This window comes from Barbus barbus (genome assembly GCF_936440315.1).
Source record: "Barbus barbus genome assembly, chromosome: 7".
NCBI classification, from domain to species: domain Eukaryota; kingdom Metazoa; phylum Chordata; class Actinopteri; order Cypriniformes; family Cyprinidae; genus Barbus; species Barbus barbus.
Genome location: NC_136735.1, coordinates 25,279,315 through 25,301,488, shown reverse-complemented (window position 1 = coordinate 25,301,488; position 22,174 = coordinate 25,279,315). Strand labels below are relative to the sequence as shown.

Sequence of the window (22,174 nt, the reverse complement as noted above, 5' to 3'; positions counted from 1 at the left end):
AAACAAACAGATTTATTAATTTTTTTGATGTTTCCTGTTTTTCTGAAATTTACAAAACTGTTTCAGAATTTTCTATGCACTCAACATATTTTTGCTACTGTACATTTCAAATATGTTTTGTATAGTTGTTTTATCCTTGGCTCAGACACTGACTTGTAATCTTACAATATGAAACTTCATGGCAAATATATTAAATATATTTATAATATTATTTAGCTGGTTTGCAGTGAGTGTGAAGCGGCAAGAAAACACCTCCAAAATCTGAGGCCATGATTCTGAGCTGGAAAAGGGTGGATTACCCACTAGAGACTGAGTTGCTTCCCCAAGTAGAGGAGTTCAAGTACCTCAGGACCTTGTTAACAAGTGAGGGTAGATTGGAGCATGAAAGCAGTCGAGCAACAGTAATATGGTCACTGTACTGGGCTGTCGTGATGATCTACTAGTAGATTTAAGTTCTAACCTTCACCAGCAGTCATGAGTTTTGGGTAATGACCGAAAGAATGAGCTCGCCGGTATGAGCAGCTGAAATGAGTTTTCTCCTCAGGGTCTCTGGGCTAACGCTGAGGAACAGGGCGCAAAGCTTGGATATCCGGGAGAGACTCGGAGTCGGAGTAGAGCCTCTGCTCCTCTGCACTGAAAGAAGCCAGTTGAGGTGGTTCGGGTATCTGGTAAGGATGCCTCCCGGACGCCTTCTGGTGGTTGGTCCAACTGGGAAGAGACCCCGGGACAGAAATGTGACAGGCTGGAGGAATTATTATACATTAGATATAGGAATTATATCTCTCGGCTGGCCTGGGAACGAGGAGGAAGTGGCCAGGGAAAAGGACATATTGGTGTCCTTATTTAGCCTGCTGCGCCCACGACCCAGTACCAGGTTTAGTGGTGGAAAATAGATGGATGGATGGAATTTGGTCAAATTATGCAAAAGGTGTGACAATTGTCATTTATGATGTACAAATTTCTGTGTATTTATGGAATATTCTTGTTATGATATTAGCTTAAGCAAAAAAAGTGGAGTTGAAAGAATGTTTAAAATGTCATTCCCATTAGAGAAGGATATTAGGTGACATATCATGAAAATCAGACTTTTTCTGTGTTTTAGTGCTATAACCAGGTCCCTGGTGCATCTACCAACCCAGAAAACGTGAAAAAGGACAACCCAATAACTTTGTTTTGGTAAGCCTTTCTCTGCAAACTTGTGAAAAAAAATGACTTGTGAAACGTGAATTGGAAAGGGGATCTTATTATAATATTACCGCCCCTTGATCTGCAAGTTTCCACCCACAATGTACCAGTTCTAACGCCATGGTGAAAGTTCGAGCAAAGCATCCTAACTGTTCTGTCTTTGGCTGCACTGACAGAACACTATTTAGAGTCCCAGCCTCAGAGGAGATGAGAGAGCAGTGGATTTATTGATTTATTTACTGTATATTATGCTGCTGCCACACAGATCTAATTTAAACATGCAATTTCTTTCGCAGCTATTTACCTTCACAGACATAACCGACTGTTTTGTAACTCATGAGTGTTTTTAACATAAACTTTTGTGTATTTGACAGTTTAAGTGCAATAAGACATGAAAGAGAACCTAGTTTAGTACTCACATGCCGTGTAACAGCCTCTTTCTGTGTGCGTGCTTTGGATATGTGCACTCAGAAAACTGTATATCAGAAGTTTAAACTAATATGGTTTAAAACGCATGATTTCAGTGTGATAGACATGATAATCAAAACCAAACAGATGTTCTTTTTAGCAGAGTATCTGAGGAATGAGCTGTAAAGGCATAGCCCTATTCCGGAAAGAGGGGTGGGGGCAGCAGCTCATTTGCATTTAAATATACATGCACGAAAACAGCCTGTTTCTGTTTGTACTCAAATAGGCATTTTTAAAATGATATAATAAATTATATGTGGGGTATTTTGAGCTGAAACTTCACAGACATATTCTGGGGCACCTGAGACTTATGTTCTATATTGTAAAAAGGGGCATAATAGGTCTCCTTTAAACGCAACACATCATTTGTGGTGCGGTGAAAATGACACTGGTAGAATTCCCAAAAAAGATGCATGCATGTCCACTGTTGCACATTGATAGAGTTCTTTTTTCATAAGTCACAGGAAACACCCACATGACATTTAAATGGAGACAGAATTCATTTTGAATGAGTGCATGATTCTTCATGAATCAAACATTTTTAATCAAGCAGAAATACAGCAAAAAGGCAGCAATTATTCAATCAAAGCATGCTTGCGAATTTCACCTTGTGAGTATAGAGTCCTAACAGAGTGCTAAGGAGTCCTTGTGTGCTTGTTTTGAAATGACAGCTGTGTGTGGTTAGTGTTGCAGTTAACGTCACTGCTTTCTGTTATTTTAATCTTCAATGGCAGCAAGAGTGATCAAATGCAAGCACAGCTAGTCTCTCCAATAAGCCTCTGGGGACATGTGACCTTAAGACAATATTTAATGAGAGATATCTGGGAGAGGTAATGAAATTATGTGTGTATGTGTTTGTGTGTGTGTGTGCTGCATAGGCTCCTCAGATACCCCTTTCTAATGGTATTTATAGTTTTCTTTGTCACGTGCTTTCTTCATTTTTTTCTCTTTCTCATCCTCTCTCTCCCTCAACATTTAAGATGGGCAGTGTTCCAGCTGTAAGATCAGAGCAAAACAACAGGCAAAGAGCCGTCTGACAAATCTGCAGAAGACTGGTTTTGGCCGAAGGGCCAAGCAGTTTGCACTGATAATTTTGGCGAAACAAGCCCAGAAATGCCACGCTCAACCAAAGCAAGCATTCTGGAATAATCTGAAGAGCTCTGGAGGCTTTGCGAACTTTTATACACTTAGTGAAAGTATTTCATAAAAACTTATTTTATCCTGTAATAAATGCATTTTCTAAAATGACATATTTTCAAACATAGTTTGAAAAAAAAAGATTAGGTCAAACTATTTCTTCTTTTTCTCAAAATCTAATTGTGCATATAAATTGAGTGTTTTAAAAAAAAGTGTTTATTATTATTACTATTACTACTATTACTATTTTATTATTGTCATTTATACAATATAGTATATTAAAGATATACACTGAAACCAACAAACGCAATCCTTCCTTTCTCCACATTTCAGAATGCACCAGTGCATATGCGAGAATCTGACAGTAAATATGAGAGACGTCAATATCTCAACACGCCATAAGCAGTGGAGGGGCATTTCTGCTGATCAGCAGCATTGCAGACAACAGCAGCTGTCTCTGCTGAGGCAATGAAGTTTCCACCATGTTAAATCTTCGCCCCTGACATCATCACTATGGACAGCTGAAAATATATGTGCAAATAAAAAAAATAAATATATAAATAGACCCGACAGGCAATACAAAATATGGTCTTTCAGCTCTCGATAAATAACATATTTCATGGATTTTCTTTCGTTCCTCTTACTTTACAGCCACAATATTCTCATATAGCTCTAATTGTCTCCTTATTTCAAATCATTTTTAGTCAGTCAAGTTAAGATCAGCTTAAGTGCGTATTTACCACAAAAACAGCTTCTTGTGACACTTTTCTAGATGTTATGTATACCTGACAGAGATTTAAACAACACATCAGTAATGTTTTATGTCCATTCTGAGAAGTGGGTGTGATTTGTTGATGTGACAGAATGGATGAGTAGATCAGTAGAGAAGAGGACATTCAATCAGGTCTTATATGGTTTGTGTTCATTTAATGACTCACAGTGAGGTAAGCAATGGAAAGACATCAGAAAATCTCTGTTCACATGTGCAGATGGACTTACTAATGCTCATTTACATACCAGAGAGGAATACTTTGTGGATTTTACAGATGGAAAAAGATCTGTGACCATGGAAGCGTGACTCTAAAGAAGACTAATTAATTTATGAAATACTGAAGTATTGAATGTCGTTCACACACACACTTAGAATGTTTCAAGGGTGACAAAAGAAGAAAATAGTTTTAATTCATAGGGGAAAAAATGTTTAAATAAAGGTGAGGACAACTTTGATGCATTACAGTCCGATTTTGGCCTCTGTTTCACTGGGTCAAATGCTGGAGCCAATTTTCACTAAGAAGGTTCATTTGTCTTGCATGGTGCCTCATGGCAGGGATCCCAGTATTGCATTCTCACAAATTCAAGGATCATTAGAAATACATTTAGGCATTTTCCTAGCTTGGCGAGTTTTCGGTAACAAAGGCTACATTCCAGATAGCATCACTACTCAAGAGTCTACTAAGTGGCTCATCAACTGCCATTTGCAGGTGCATTTCGGTAAGAAAACTAATTATTCCTGGTAGACAGACCTTGAAAAAAATCCCATGTTCCATTCATATTCTATGTGCTTTAATTTTATAAAGCCTACTGTATCATATTTTCTATGCAAAATTCTGATTCTTCTAAATTGCCAATATGATCACAAACTACATGCCTTCTGTCGTCTGATTGATGGTTTATATTTTTAGCAAGTATAAGGTCTTAAGTATAATTCTGAAAACTTCTCCCTTCAGGTTGTGATATGCATGTCTTTTTGTTTTGAAATCTTTAATGATTTGTAAGAAAAGAAAAAAGTAAGAATAACTTTACTATCATTAGTAATATTTCAAGATGAGCACTTACTGGACTGATGCAAGGTTTATATGATTACCCATAAATCATATTTTCAGAAAAATGTTCAAATGTATCAAATATGATACATCAGTCTTTTGAGAAATGTTCATTGGCACATTTCTCACTCATTACTGTATTGCATTGCATTATATGTTTTGCCCCTCTGTATTAAAACTACAGAGTTTCAGAAAAAAACACATTTTAATCACTTTTCACTCTATATTTATATGCATTTTTTGTACTGTAAGTAGTCTGTTATACTGCTATAAAGAAAGATCTCATTGATTTTTCAGTCATTTGTCAGGCCTTGCAGGGTTAAAATGAAAATTGTTTATTTTTGAAGAATAAATGACAAAGCTCTAGCTTTGAGTGTTACCACTTGAAAGATTAATCCTTTTACAGGGAATATGAATGACATGGGGAAGGCCACTTTAAAATAGACACACACCCATGTCTTAGTGGTTTCCATGGCAATGGAATATTTTCCATGCTAATGTTGGAAGAAAGATTAGCAAAGGCATCTACATTCATTATGTTACCCAGCGCCTGTATTTTATTAATTAGTTAAAAGGGTAAAAGTTTGTCTGCCTCTTGATACCTGTGGGGACATGGACATATAGACATATTCAAACAGATATGCACCACAGTGTGTATCATATAATATATAAACCATATATCAATAATGCAGGGTTGTCTACTAGGGTTCGTGCAATTGTACACCCTGCAAATGGATACTCTAGATTCAAAGATGGGACATAAAAATTTTATGTGCATTAAAAGAAAGAAAGGAACAGAAAATGTGAAAATAAAGAAACTGCTCTCACATGAAAAGGAAAGGAAAAAAGTTTTATTGTATTATTTTTATAATTACAATGCTTATTTTGAAAAGTCTATTGATCATACTGTTGTGGTGGTGAAGTGCTTTTCAATCACTGCATGAAACTTTCTTTTAAGGCAATTAAAATGTGATTCAGTTCCGGAAAACCACTCACAGCCATTAATCAAACGTTCGTATCAAACAATACTGAGTGAACTACAGTTTGTGTGTCAATGCATTTGTGTGAGGTCAAGCAAGGAGGAGAAAAAAATCTCTTAGAAAATTAGTCCTTGCATCAAGGTCTCCAATAATCGTCCTGCTCTTGAAACCCTGTAAACCTACTTTGAAAGAAGTGAATGTGTGCCTTGAAAAAATATAAAAGTGAACACTACATAGGCCATATAAATATAGTTATACCTATGATTTGGCTGCAAAGATGATGACTGAGTGGCACTGATATATGCGGTCATATATTGCTATTATTGTTTAAATGAGAAATTCTTAAAGAAACAGGATCATTGGTTTATAGCTTTGAGAGTGTTGACACACAGGGGGAATTCACTAAGAAGGAACTGAACCAGCTGATGTGTTTATCTGCATCTAAAGGAATTATGCAAATCAGGTAATGGCTAATTTTATGGCTGATTATAACACTCTACTCCAATTAATCATCATTTGATAATTTACTGCAAGCATGATCAATAGAAAATATAAACAAATATCAGTTTTAAATAAAATTGTGTTTACAGCCTGCTTTCCATGTGCGATGATAATGCAACATTAATTGTACTATAGGCACACAGCACTCATTTTAGGAATAAACATGCTATAAGAAGCCTAATTTGCATAGAAAATAAATAATTTAAATGCAAAATGCTATTTTGTGCCTGCTTAAACTGGATTGCGAGTGGTTTGTGAATAAGATTCATATGTTTGTGCTGAAACACCATACGCTAATGCAACTGTTTAGTGAATTCCCACAATGGTTCTGTTCTGCTGACCATTAATGTGGATATGTGTTTGTGATACGTCAAAGCTCAGTCAACAAGTTCATCCAAAAGTCACAGGATCACTTTATAGCAGATATTTTAGAAATCCCCATATCTGCAAAAGGAAGACACAGGAAAGAGAAGAATATGATAGGAAAAGGCAGGGAGGGACAGAGAGAACAAGATGCATCAGTTAAAATCAGTCAACTTTTCCACATTGGAGGTAACGCTATAGTTAAATGCATAAGAAGTTTACAAAAATCCGAAAGGCACTTGCCTCCAAACACTCCTCTATCATGAATTAAAGAGAAGGAGTAAAGAAAGATGTGACTCACTCTTCTTCTGCCACAGGGGTGTTGTAGCTCTGAAAGAGAGGCTGAACAAAGAGTCCAAGTGTGCCGACGACACACACCAGGATAAAAATCCAGAGGAAGAGCCGGTCGATCACCATGGCTACATACTTCCAGTCCTCAATGATCTGCATAGCACATGCAAGCAAAAAAACATTCATTACTACAACATATATGCGTAGTCATGGGGGTTTAGTACAGAGTTTTCATGCCTGCCTGGTATTTTTACTAATAAATTCAACACTGCAATTTCATTCTATATTTCAGACTTAGCATTTAACATTTCTTTCGTTACTATTCATTCATTTTTATATAATTGTACTGACAAAACACACACACAAAAATTGCACTGTACTGAATTAATGAATTAAAGGGGTCATCGGATGCAAAATTCATTTTTAAATGTTGTTTGAACATAAATGTGCGTTGGCAGCATCACATCCACCCGATAAAAAATCCACTCAGTTCTTTTTTTAAATCCCCAATAATAAAGATAACTTTCTCAGATCAGGCTGTTCTGAGATTCTTGGCAGAAGTGACGGAGTTCTGCACAGGCCCCTCCCACGACTATTGACTGACACAGCCTTTTTAACATAGACCCGCCCTGAGTGAGCTGTCAACAGTCTGCCATTTTTTCGATGCTGGAGCAGGCGAAGACAAGAATGGCTCCTAAGCAATTGAGGTGTTTTGTTGTTGAATGTAATAATGAACATAGCTTAGATGTCAGTCGTCATTTACTCCTGACATCTGAGATGCTGAAGATGTAGATTACGCTTGTTTTTGAAGGGAATGTGCCCCCCGATCTGCCTAAATGCGTCTATGTTCGTGTGCAAATCATTAATGATCCAGCTTCACCTACAGAAGAAGTGAGGTTTTTTTATGAATCTTTACAAATGGCCTTTCTTAATAATGTGCTAGGTAGCAAGTTTTGCCGCTAAATGTTGCTAAAGTTTACAGTCTCTCAGAGAACTGCTCGTCACCCCACAGAAGAGAGGGGTGGGGTGAGCAGGGCTCATTAGCATTTAAAGGGACATGCACTGAACAGCTTGCTGTGAACAGAGCTGTTTTGACGAGGTAAAAAGGGTGTTGTTTACACTACCATTGAGAAATTTTAACCAAAGTGTGTTATAGACTTTTAATTAAGACCCTAAACAATCATATCATCTTGTGGAAAATGGGCATCCGATGACCCCTTTAAATCTTATAGTTAGTTGTAAGCTCTATGTGTTTGATTCACTAATAAGAACTGAGTCTTTTGAGTCATTTGTTCGGGAATCAGGCTATACTGGTTCAGCTGCATGTTTTTTTGACTCACTAAAAAGAATCAGTTCAAGAATCAGACTACACTGGTTGCACAACATGTTTTTTTTTTATTCACTAAAAAGAACTGACTTATAAGGGTAATTTATTTGGGAATCAGGCAACACTGTTAGTCCTGTATGTTTATTCATTCACTAAGAAGAATCTGCTCATGAGGGTCATTCGTGCAAGAATCTGACTACACAGGTTACGCTCATGTTTTCTGATTCGCTAAAAAGAACCAGCTCCTAATATTGTTGTTCTGTATGTTTTTGACTTACTAAATGACTGGTTCTTAAGAGTGATTCACTTTGAAATCTCAAACTGATTAAACTCATTTACTCAAACTCAACTAATCAATTAATTTAATATGCCAAACTCAAAAATATTTCTCACCCCTTCATCATCATCCTCAATCTTCATATGTTCAGCAATGAACCTCACACCCTCTATGGCCTCATCCACATCTGGGTCATGCCTGACTTTCACTCTCTGCCTGAACTCTGAACCCTCAGGAAGGTCACCGACCCTCCAGGCCCCGCACACACGCCCAGGGTCATCACTTAAGAAGAATGAGTCTCCGTCCAATCTTATGCCCTTAGCATCAGATGAGAATGATTTCCGCTGATGCTTCCGTCGAAATCTTTCCCGTACATTAGACCTTCCGGGCCGTCGCATCAGAAGGAAAATAGGAAGCTTATGCAGGAACACATGCTTGACCCACTCGGGCATGCGGTGTGTCGATGGAGAACGGTGGTGAACATTGAGCACACACACACTCGTCACAATAGAAAATGTGACCAGCACCATCGTAAACATCAGATACTTCCCTATTAATGGAACAGCCAGGGATGTCGGCGGAACGATCTTCGATATCAGGAGCAGAAACACAGTAAGAGCCAGAAGAACTGATATACAAAGTGTAATCTTCTCTCCACAGTCTGAAGGAAGGTAGAAAACCAGAATCGCAAGAGAAGTGATGAGGACGCATGGAATGATGAGGTTAATTGTGTAGAAGAGAGGTTTGCGCTTGATCACAAAGTCGTACGTGACATCCAGGTACGTGAGGTCATTGGGGTCTTCGTTTTTTCTGCCAGGGAGCGACACAATATCCCATTCACCGCTTGGTGTGTAATCATCACGACTGGCAAAATCAGACGTCAAGACAAGATCGAGTTCTGTGCGATCGTAGGTCCAAGAACGAAATTTAAGTGTGCAGTTCTGTTGATCGAAGGGGAAGTTACGGACTTCAATAGCACAGGCGCTCTTGTAGATGGCAGGAGGGAGCCAGAAAATATCACCAGTGTTGGAGACAACTGCATTGCAGTAAAATGATACTTCATAGACACCATCTGCACTGTAAGACAAGAGAATAAACATAATAAATATCAATTGAAATATATTCTGTGTATTAGTGTAAAGTAGAATCAAGTGAGTTACAATAGCAACATGCATACATTGGCACAGGGATTTTCAAACTTTTTGTTAGCACAGCATTGCTAAAAAAAAATTTTTATTATTCATAAATATGCTTTATGCTAAAAAATGAAATGTTATGAAAAATTAAAAAATATTAAATTTTTAAATAAATTAATATCTTAATTAGTACTCAATTATTATACTATCTTTAAACAATTTTTATTAGAGTGAAGCTACATGTTGATAATATATATAATATTATAATTATATATATATATATATATATATATATATATATATATATACATACAGTATATATATATAATTATCTACATGCTTGCATATATATATATATATGAAAAGGCTGAAAAAGGCAGTGAAAACGTTTTTGCCCCCTTCCTGTTTTTTTAATTTTTTGCATATTTGTCACACTTAAAAGATTCAGATCATGAAGCAAATTTTAATATTACACAAAGATAACCCGAGTAAATACAAAATACAAAATATCGATTTCATTTATTATGGGAAAAAAGCTGCCCAAACCTGCCTGGTCCTATATGAAAAAGTAATAGCCCCCTAAATCTAATAACTGGTTGTGCCACCCTTTGCAGCAACAACTGCAATCAAGTGTTTGTGATAACTAGCAATGAGTCTTTCACATCACTGTGGAGGAATTTTGGTCCACTCTTCTTTGCAGAATTGTTTCAATTCAGTCACATTGGAGGGTTTTCGAGCATGAAAGGACTGTTTAAGGTCATGCCACAGCATCTCAATTGGATTTAAGTCCGGACTTTGACTTGGCTACTCCAAAACCTTTATTTTGTTTCTTTTGAGCCATTCAGAGATGGACTTGCTGGTGTGTTTGAGATCATTGTCCTGCTGCAGAACCCAAGGGCGCTTGAGGTTACAAACTGATGGCCGGGCATTCTCCTTCAGGATTTTCTGATAGAGTGCAGAATTCATGGTTCCATCAGTTATGGCAAATCATCCAGGTCCTGAAGCTGCAAAGCAGCCCCAGACCATCACACTACCACCACCATGTTTGACTGCTGGTACGATTTTTATGAAATGCTGTGTTGGTTTTACGCAAGATGGAACAGGACATACATCTTTCAAAAAGTTCAACTTTTGCCGCATCAGTCCACAGAATATTTACCCAAAAGTCTTGGGGATAATCAAGATATTTTTTGCAAATGTGAGACGAGCCTTTGTGTTCTTTTTGGTTAGCTGTTGCTTTTGCCTTGGAACTCTCCCATGGATGCCGTTTTTGCCTGGTATCTTTCTTATTGTTGAATCATGAACACTGACCTTAATTGAGGCAAGTGAGGCCTGCAGTTCTCTGGATGATGTTCTGGGTTCTTTTATGACCTCCTGGATGAGTCGTTGTCGTGCATTTTGGTACATTTTGGTAGTCTACTCCTGGGAAGGTTCACCACTGTTCCAAGTTTTCTCCATTTGTGGATAATGGCTCTGACTGTGGTTCGCTGGAGTCCCAAAGCCTTAGGAATGGCTTTATAACCCTTTCCAGACATGTCAACTATTTTGTTTCTCATCTGTTTTTGAATTTCTTTAGATAGAGGCATGATGTGTTGCTCTTTAAGCATGCTTCACTTTGTCAGACAGGTTCTATTTACTTGATTTCTTAATTCAACAGATCTGGCAGTAATCAGGCCTGGTTGTAGCTAGTGAAATTTAACTCAGCTTTCTAAAATAATCTGGTTAATCACAGTTCTTTCATGATTTAAGAGGAGGGGGCAATTAATTTTTCATGTAGGGCCAGGTAGGTTTGGACAGCTTTTTTTCCCTTAATAAATGAAATCATCATTTAAAAACTGTATATACTGTATATAGCAATATATAAAGTAATTGTGGTTAAGATCATGGTTTCATGAAAATGTAAAAAATATTAAATTTAATGTGTTGCAAATTATGCTAAACATATTAAACTAATATCACAAGTATATAATACAACATAATATAACCTTGCAGTTATATTATATAGGTTATAATAATATAACCTATATAATATAACCTTGATTGTTCTGAGCATTTTGTAAGAATCTTGTCTTTCAAATTTTCCAATACACTTCCTTGCGGCCCCCAGTTTGAAAAACCCATGTATATGAGATGCTGAGAACGCCTCCTCATCACACACAGTTGCTGATTAGTATGCATTAATTAACAGATCTTTAATCCAGGATCTCTCTCCCTCTGTGCCCTTGAAAAAATATTAGTGTACAGCTTTTCAATTAAAATTAGCATAGAAATACAATGCTTATTTTAGCAAAGGATTACATGCACCAGTGTCTCTTTACATGAGGAAATGCCTCTTAAGCAAATTAAAGTCTCATCCCACCCAATTTATCCATTTAAGCAATGAATATGTGCAACTGCATCCTCCATTTTTATCAACTAAACTGGGGATTATATAACACACATTGCTTCCACTAGGAACACACATCTGACCTAGATCAAACACTTTAAACATTTTTGCTTATCACTCATCTTATTTTTTTCTTCATTCTTCTGAGCTTTGACGTGAGCGACCTGAAAGAACATCAACAAGGGAGGAGACTGCTCTTGCTTTTGGCAACTTTCTAGCATAATTAGTCAGTCTCTGGGAACAGTGACAGCTTGCTTGTTGTATTGAGTTTGTCACTAAACACTGACTGTGTATCAAAGTCTCAAAACATCCCAAAAGTTTACATGGCTTATGGCCTTAATAAGAACAGTAATAGAGCTCAATGAGAAAAGCTGCAAAAATGAAGTCTTAACACATGTAAGTGTGCTACTAAAAACTGTTTCCAAAGCTACTGCTCTGAGCTATTCCAAACAAAACATTAATTTATCAGATGCTATGATATGCATCAGACTTGTATAACTACATACAGGATATGATATCAGTGCAGCGCATGACCCACATCATTTCCAGCAAAACTACTGGTAACACTTTATTTAAAGGACCAGTTCACACCATTAAATAGTTGCTTACTGCATGCTTACTGCTTACATACATATTACGAGCATACTGGCTGTTTATTAGTACTTATAAAGCAAATATTCTGCATGACTATATTCAGATCCCTTAGTCCCACCCAATACCTAAACTTAACAACTACCTTACTTACTATTAATAAGCAGCAAATTAGGAGTTTATTGAGGCAAAAGTTGTAGTTAATTGTTAATAAAATAAAGTGTGTCCAAATTGTTTTACTTGCGTAGATGTATTATGACCATAACATTTTCAGCTTGTTCCACATCTTCTGACTTTAAAAAAAAAAAAAAATCTAAATATTGAAATAATTTAGATTTCATATATAATTACATATAATTGTATATATTTGTAGCAAATAATAAAATAAATTGCTAAAATAAAAATTCTTTATTTTGTGGTGTGGTCAGTGTAATGTTGGTAGGTCAAATAAACATCTGAACTTCTCAACCAATAGTACTACTTGACCAAATCATATTATACGCATTATCATTCAAAATAATAGGGTCAGTACTATTTTAAAAAAAAACAATTTTGGAAAGAAATTATTTTTATTTAGCAAGAAACATTCAATTGATCAAAAGTGACAGTCATCATTTTAGAATGATTTCTGAAGGACTGACTGGAGTAATAGCTGTTGAAAATTCAGCTTTGCCATCACAGGAATAAATTACATTTTAAAATATATTAAAATAGAAAACTGTTATTTTAAATTGTAATAACTTTTCACAATATTACTGTTTTTACTGTATTTTTGATCAAATAAATGTAGCTTTGCTGAGCATAAGGGACCTTAAAAAGAAAAATTAAAACTCTTACTGATCTCAAACTTTTGAATAGAGGTCTATAGATAGTATATATATTTGTGCTATGGTATAAATATGGCATACTTGTTATAGAGTACTATATCAGGAAGCCAGATGTGCTGCGATGGTATTCGTAGTTTTTTGATGCCCTCGTACTCATTCGGATCCCACACCAGTCTGTAGTCATTCCACTCCTACAGAGAAAGTACAATGTGAGTAAAACTGTTCAAATTGGGTCAGACGATGTACCAGTATTTGTACCAAACTCATTTAAAAGAGAACAGCTAAACGCATTCACTCGGTTCAACAGGATTTTCACTTTTAGAAATGACCTAAAAGTGAACTATAATTGAATTACAACTCAAATCTTCCACGTGCTGTGAGTGCACTCATGTGGGACAACTCATTTGACTGTGTTTTATAACACTATCCAGATGAGCGCACAGGCATAGCAGGTGAGCTTACCTGAGTCAGCCACACATTCGTTGTCATGATTTGTTCCCTCTCATTCTGTAAAAAGAACAGAACATTGCATGTTTTTGTACGTAACAGTGAATAGGGAACTGAAAATTATTGGGCGAGGGATATGATGAGATCAGGACATGACACAATCCAGAATCAAACCTGCATCACCCGTGTGAGCACTAACAATGTGCTCTAACCAGACATGACGTGACAGGGTTCCAGTGTCTCTGTTATTACCGAAGATAAGTCAGTCTGAATATATTTGCTGTTTAATATACAGTTGTGCGAAGCACAGATCTGAACAAATGTGATTCTGCAGTGGGCGGGGCTACCCAGTACAACATGACAAAAATAGTACCAAATAGTTTTGTCGCTTGTCACGCAGTGGCACTGCGCCTGGTTAGAACATAGTGTCAGTGTGATTTTACCTGTCAGTGTGAATGTTCCTTAAGTCTCTAATGTGTCAAGGGTATGTTACTGCTAAACCATGGCTCTAATACAATTGTGTACAATTTTAAATTGTAATAATATTTCACAATATTACTATTTCTAATCAAATAAATGCAACCTTGTTAAACATACTCTTAAACATAGTTAAACATTGTTAAACATAGACTCTTCTTTCATAAACATTAAAACTGGTTACACTTTATTTTAAGGTGTCCTTGTTACAGTATAATTATACACTTAAGTACTGAGTAATATTAATTAATGTACTTACTATATGGTTAGGTTTAGGGTTTGGCTTAGGGTTACTTGCATGTAATTATGCATAATTTATTGTTATTATAATAAGTACATGTAACGTGTAACAAGGACATCTTAAAATAAAGTGTTACCAAAACAACTTACTAACCCCAAACTTTTAAACAGTAATGAATGACATATTAAGCAGAATATTAAGACATTTAGCAGACTTACCCAGAATCTCTTAAAATAAGTTTCATATAGTCATGAGTTCATACATTTATTCGAATAAGTCACACATTCTGTATAAATTATATGCTCTAATACAGAGTTTAGCTCTAATGATAATTGAAAACGCCTGTAAAATCTAAACAAAGTCTTCAGGATCACTTGAAAATCACAGGTAGTTGTGTTTGATTAGGGTTGGAGCTAAACTCAGTACAGTACAGTAGGTCTTTGGGGGCCAGAGTTGCCCTGCTCTCCTCTAATATTTTGAGTTTGGTGTGTGTGTATATGAGAAACACTTACCACACTAATGAGTTGTGCTAGAGAGACTTTGATGCCAATAGTGACCTGCTGACTCTTATTGACCGCAGGCCGGATAAGTTTATTGTAGCGCTCAGGACCAAGCAAAAAATCTACCAGCCTCTCCTCAGCATCAGCAGCAAGAGACCCTAATACACACACAAAAAGATTTACATAGAGATTGACATTTTTTTAAAGATAAACACATGGTAAATGACTTTGTGTCATTTAAGGGGTCATATTGTGAGGAATTATTTGTATGTTTTACAAAAAAGAAACACTGTTTCAGTTTTTCCTCCTTACATACACACACACACCTCCTGCAGTTGTTTTTTTTATAGTTCTGGAGTTTTTGAGAATATCATGAAAAGGCCAGAAGTGTCTACTAAGCTGCATGTAATCTGCTTTCACTGCAGAGCAAAAACACACAAACATGTCAGAATAATTTTCCTCTGCATCTTATCCCATCATAACTCATAAGCCCACCAATGCTGTGGAGGGGGTGTGCCAATGACAAGGCAAAACAATGACTTGCCAAGATGGTAGCAACACACACACACACACACACGAAACACACGCCATTTCCTCCCGACTGCATGTGAGATAAGATCTCCAGTGACTGCGCCCCTCCTCTCAAAACAGAACACTGACACACACACACCTAGTTTCCGTCATGACTCCAAGATTGTGTCAGACTCAATTGGTGTGATCATTCCACACAGGAAGACACACACACCTTTGAGATTTTGTGGCTATGTTGAGCTTTAGCCATTTTGCATGGCTTGTCCCTTTAAGCAAAGCAATGTCCAGATCCACTTCATATCAGTGTATGTGTTTGTGTGTAACTCAGTCCTCAAGGATGCAAAGCCATAGATGACCCATCTGTGTTTGACCACCATTTCCTGCTTAATGCTTCATCAGACAGAAAAAAACATCAGCAGCAGCATCTTACTCTAATATCCATTTTATTGATTCATTCTATTTGTCAGTCTTTATGAGCTAAAGTGGATTCAAATACAGTAACAGATACCAAAAGACCAAAATCTCCTTATAAAATTCTGAGAATATAATATTCTACATTTAGACCACATTTTTATCTCCACCAGTGAAAACTGTTGCAAACAAACACAAGGCAGAATCAACTTGTTGTGTATTTTTTCTAAAGAAATTAATTGTTTTATTTAGCAAGAATACATTAAAAGTGACAGTAAAGACATTGTTACTAAATATTTCTATTTCATGTCAATTTGATCTATTCATAAATATCATAAAAGAAATGTATCACAGTTTTAATAAAACTACTAAGCAGCGACTAACCATTTTCAAAAGAAATGCTAAACCAAATCAGCAAATAAGAATATTTTATGAAGGGTCATGTGACTCTGAAGACTGGCGTAATGCTTGCTAAATTTAGCTTTGCCATCACTGGAAAAAATACATTCTGAAGTATAATAAAACAGAAAACAGTTATTTTACATTGTAATAAATTTTATACATTTCACACTATTACTCTTTTTACTGTATTTTTGATCAAATAAACACATTACACATTACATACATTTGATGAGACTTCTTTTGAACAGTAGTATATATACAAGTGGTGTTTTGTTCCTGAATTACCCTAGTGAAAATTAATAAACTAAAATTTCAAATACATTTATTTCATGCTAAGTATAGTGCAAATGTATTTACATACTTATGTACTTAATAAAAATACCTTGCAATTGTACTTTTAATATACTAATCTGTACACTTTAAGTCTGCTAAACAAGAACAACTCATTTTGTACTTTAGTACAACTAAAGATATACTGGAGTATATTTGATTGTGCTAAAGTGGAACTATTGCAAGTATACTTTAGGTACACTTTAAATATTTCAAGATCATACAATTCTCATCAATGGTGATATTAAAACACATTATAGGCTTAATATTAAGCAATGCAATGCATGTGATACTCCAAATAAAGTTTAATTATAATTTTTATATCATTCAGTCTCACGTGATATGTCAGCAAATATGTTAATAGATTGTTAATATGTTAATAGCCTATACTTAGTATGAAATAAATGTATTTTAAACATATTGTTTACTAGGGTAATCAGTTTTTTTTTTTAATGAATCAATTGATTGAATGATTCAGTGACTCACTTGTCATCACCAACTGACATGACAATATTAACTGCAGAAAGTGTCACTAAAAATTTCCACCAGTAATGCACAGACTGATAGGCTGTCTGCAATGCACAAACACAGAGAAGCTGACTGATACACTGGACTGTATATCAAAGCTCTTGGAACGCTTCTTGGCCATTAAAATTCAAAGCCTGGATGCTATATACTATCATGTTAGGGAGAATTCACAATGTCCTAACAAACGCTAACAGACTTGGGGGTGCCCATATATTTTTGTAGTAACAGCAGCAAAAATAATAATAAAAAATAATAATAATTAATAATAAAAAATAATAATAATAATTAATTAGTTTTAAATAGCCATGAAATTGGGAATTTTGTGATTTAAATGTTACAAAATTGAAATAATGAACATTTTGATGTATTTATTATATATTGATATTCAATTTATATTACAAATCTGCGTTATTTTATTTTTAAGTACAATACACTTACTAGGAATGCTAGTCTTTCTACACTAAATTTATTTTAGAATTGTATTGTGCTATTGATATGTATCTTTGACTTAAAGTTTAATGACCAATAAGACGTGGGTCAATTTGGGCACTGACCCTGTTGCCATCTTTTAGGCTGTTGTTAGCCAGTCTTTATTTCACACTACAGACAGAATAGAGTGATTATCTTTACTTTTCTTGAGGTCATCAGTGATCTCATATTTACTTATGAGACCTGTAGATACTTTTCTTTTCCTAAACTCAAATGGATACCTGGACAATTTTCAATCTGGTTTCCGAGGGCATCACAGCACAGAGACAGCGCTCATTAAAATAATAAATGATATTCGCTTCAATTCTGATCCTGGCAAAATATTAGTGCTGGTATTACTAGATCGTAGTGCTGCGTTTGACACTGTCGATCATAACATACTTCTAGAAAGACTAGAAAACTGGGTTTCTGGGATGCTAATCAAATGGTTCAGGTCATACTTAGAAGGGAGAGGTTATTATGTGAGTATAGGATAGCATAGGTCTAAGAGGATGTCCATGACATGCGGAGTCCCACAAGGCTCAATTTTTGCACCGCTCTTATTTAGCCTATTTATGCTCCCACTAAGTCAAATAATGAGAAAGAACCAAATTGCCTATCACAGCTATGCTGATGATACCCAGATTTACCTAGCCTTATTTGCAAATGACTACAGCCCCATTGACACCCTCTGCCAATGCATTGATGAAATTAACAGTTGGATGTGCCAGAACTTTCTTCAGTTAAAAAAGGAGAAAACTGAAGTCACTGCATTTGGAAACAAAGATGAAGTTCTCAAGGTGAATGCATACCTTGACTCTAGGGGTCAAACAACTAAAAATCAAGTCAAATATCTTGGGGTGATTCTGGAGACAGACCTTAGTTTCAGTAGTCATGTCAAAGCAGTAACTAAATCAGCATACTATCATCTCAAAAACATTGCAAGAATTAAATGTTTTGTTTCCAGTCAAGACTTGGAGAAACTTGTTCATGCCTTTATCACCAGCAGTGTGGACTATTGTAATGGTCTCCTCACTGGCCTTCCATAGAAGACCATTAGACAGCTGCAGCTCATCCAGAACGCTGCTGCCAGGATTCTGACAAGAACCAGAAAATCTGAGCATATCACACCAGTCCTCAGGTCCTTACACTGGCTTCCAGTTACATTTAGGATTGATTTTAAAGTACTTTTACTCGTTTATAAATAACCCAATGGCCTAGGACCTAAATACATTGCAGATATGCTCACTGAATAAAAACCTAACAGACCACTCAGATAATGAGGATTGAGTCAGTTAGAAATACCAAGGGTTCACACAAAACAAGGGGAGTCGGCTTTTAGCTATTATGCCGCCCGCATTTGGAACCAGCTTCCAGAAGAGATCAGATGTGCTAAAGCATTAGCCACATTTAAATCCAGACTTAAAACTCATCTGTTTAGCTGTGCATTTGTTGAATGAGCACTGTGCTATATGTCCGAACTGACTGCACTGTATTTTATGTATAATCGTTTTTATTTCTAACTGTTCTAAAATTATTTTAAATCAATTTTTAAATAATTTTTACATGCTTTTAGATTTCTGGTTTTATTGTTGTGATTATTTTTTTGATTATTTATTTTTTTTAGCACTTTGAATTACCATTGTGTATGAAATGTGCTCTAAAAATAAACTTGCCTTGCCTTGCCTAAACTGTGCAACTCTATGGCTGTGAAAAAGACACATCATCATAAGCAACAACTCTTGAAAGAGCTAATAATTAAAGATAAAATAAATCATGAAGCTATAATTGACACTTTATGTGTGTTTGTAGCTATTCAGCTGAGCTGTAATTTATGTGCATGTGACTGAACTCCCTGTGAAGAGGTTGTGTGTTTTTGTCATGCTTGCTCTGATGTTAATGGATGTTAAGTGCTCTCATCCCTCACATTATTCCACAGTACTATATAGTAATAACATTACACAGGCATAACCATAACACGCAACACCAAATATATATATATATATATATATATATATATTTTTTTTTTTTTTTTTTATATACCTGTATACTGTTTTACCAGCAATTCCATGGCCAGTTTTGTGATCATGGTTGCTGTTTTCCACCTTTGATTTTGGTTCAGTTTACAATTATCTTTTTTTCAATGTGCAAATGTATTTGAATGAAAATAGCAAATAAATCCAAATTACACGCTGTCTTCATTATATTATATCTGCACATCGATCTTAAGTCTGTATTTCCGGATCTGTTACATATACAGTTGATAATTTTCAAGATATTGATGTTACCAGTATATAGGCTAGTCTTTCTGCCTGGTTGTGGGCACCAACAGTCACAAAGACTTGGACCATAATATTTCTGTAAAATAAACAGAATGCTTATTAAGTGAATCCAAATCAATATATCTACAGAATTACAGTAAAATAATCTAAATATATGGACTCTTTTAACAGTTTGATTTAATTTAGCCTGTAAATATAGAAAATGTTTTCTGTATTTTGTGTTATATAACCCTGGCATTCATTTTAAAAAACAGTGCAAGTGGAAATTTTTTTTGCTATGGCTTTCCATTTACCTCTGTTTTTACTTTATTTACTGCCACTTTCTAAAACTGAAAATATGAAGAGTCTACACTCTAAAAAATGCTGGTTTAAATACAGCCCAGCACTGGGTAAAATATGGATATCCAATATCCATCAATATCCATATTTCACCCAGCACTGGGTTGTAGTTAACCCAGCATTTTTAAGAGTGTATGGTCGTTTGGACAACCTAAAAACAAATAATTCAGCTCGGAAAAAAATCTTAACTTCAAATACTTTAACATGGAACACAAAAGAAGTTGTAAAGAATGTTCATGCTGCTCTCTTTCATTCAATAAAAAGTGGATGGGGACCAGGCACTGTCAACATTCAAATAATTATTTTAAAAAAGCATCATAAAAGCATCAAAAGCAGTTCATACAACTCAAGTCTTCTGAAGCAATATGATAGATTTGCAGAGCGTAAAATTCAATGTTTAAAAATTACATATAAATTTCCTGAAGTTTCAGAAACATGGAAACTGAACAAATTGTTTTTGACCTACTTATTACACAGTGAACAAAAATAAACTTAATCAACAAGTCTTCCATTAGGAGAGAGAGAGAGAGAGAGAGAGAGAGAGAGAGAGAGAGAGAGAGAGCACCAATATTACCAATGTCAGTAATAAAACATACTGCATGCTTATTTTCTGAATATTTAACAAACCATAACAAAAACAAACACAAAAACAAAAACAAACAAAAAAGTGTTATTTGAATGCAATATCTTCTTACTTGTCACGCACAGCCAAAGCAGGCAGAAACATAAAAGCCACTTTGATGCCATCACGGAGACCATTTCTCTCTCTCTCTCTCTCTTTCTCTCTCTATCCCGGGTGAAGGTTCACAGCGATGTCCAGTCCACAGCCACTATCACCCTCCAGAATCCTTCGTCCTCTCCAGGACGGGTGCTGCCGTGTTTAACCCTACAGGGGCTTATTCTCTGTGCTCCAGGCTTTGCTCTTCCTCCCTCAGTATTCAGCAGCCGTCTCCCAGTCATCGACAGATGTTTTGCTCGCGTTAATACAGTATTCCTGTCCGCCAAGAGAAGCGCAAGACCGTCCACAGACTCCACGCGCGCTTATATTTGAAGCACACAAGACATTCATCAAGTCAGCACGCATGTCTTAACAAGAAAGAAACACAATTGTTGCATTTGCAAACATGTTTCCCAACAACAAGAAAATAAATGATAGTAGACTCCGGGTCCGGGTAAACTTTCAAAGTCATGAAGCGCGAGAACTTACCCTAGGCTTTTCCGGAGAGACTGTTCAATTTCCCTCACACGTCTGCTATTTTAAGATCGCATTCTTAGGTAGTAACAATATTTTTAGATTATAGCACTGTTATTTTGTGTATCCCTGTCAGAGTGATCTTCGGATGCAGTGCGATAATCTGTGAGAAATAGCTACATTCTCATTTGGGACATCGCTCCGGGAGGAGCACGTGACACAGCACGAGCGAGGTGCAGGACGCGGCTCATAACAGGTAATCTGATAAAACATTTAACATGCTAATTTAAAGATGTTTCACTCTACCCATTCTGTCTATCTTATTTCCCAGTTTTATTCCCACATTGTCATTCAGATTTATGCCATATTAACGATGTTATCATTTCTGTTATCCGTAATATTTTGGAAGATAAAGTCTATTTTTATGAGACCTGAGAGATTTCTTTCACTGAAAGTCTATTCCATCAAAACTTTGATGCTTCAAAACGTTTATTAAAAATATTGTGGTATACCACTTTACAATAAGGTCCCATATATAGTTAACATTAGATAATGCATTAACTAACATTAATTAACTAAGGTTGTTACATTAAGTATTATCATTATTAGTTGCTGACCCACACTATTCTCATTTGGACATTCTCAGTTCCAGAGAAAACACACACACACACACACACACACACACAAACACACACACACACACAAACACACACACACACACACACACACACACA

General features: G+C 35.9%; 1 protein-coding gene across 3 annotated transcripts; it reads right to left on the bottom strand.

The window, feature by feature from the left end:
• Window positions 1-3,699: 3,699 nt before the first annotated feature.
• chrnb5a (cholinergic receptor, nicotinic, beta 5a) lies at window positions 3,700-21,648 on the bottom strand. 3 transcript variants are annotated; one of them, XM_079420857.1, is made up of 8 exons: window positions 21,456-21,648; window positions 20,944-21,334; window positions 14,970-15,115; window positions 13,755-13,799; window positions 13,374-13,483; window positions 8,469-9,429; window positions 6,759-6,901; window positions 3,700-6,538 (listed from the first exon to the last, which is right to left on the bottom strand). In XM_079420857.1, exons 2-8 carry the CDS (start codon window positions 21,005-21,007, stop codon window positions 6,523-6,525), a joined length of 1,485 nt encoding a protein of 494 aa, XP_079276983.1. In that variant the 5' UTR covers window positions 21,008-21,334; window positions 21,456-21,648; the 3' UTR covers window positions 3,700-6,522. The 3 variants fall into 3 exon arrangements, with proteins under 3 accessions (XP_079276983.1, XP_079276984.1, XP_079276985.1); XM_079420858.1 differs by having other exon boundaries at window positions 20,944-21,607; XM_079420859.1 differs by lacking the exon at window positions 21,456-21,648 and having other exon boundaries at window positions 20,955-21,216.
• Between the last annotated feature and the right edge of the window lie 526 nt (window positions 21,649-22,174).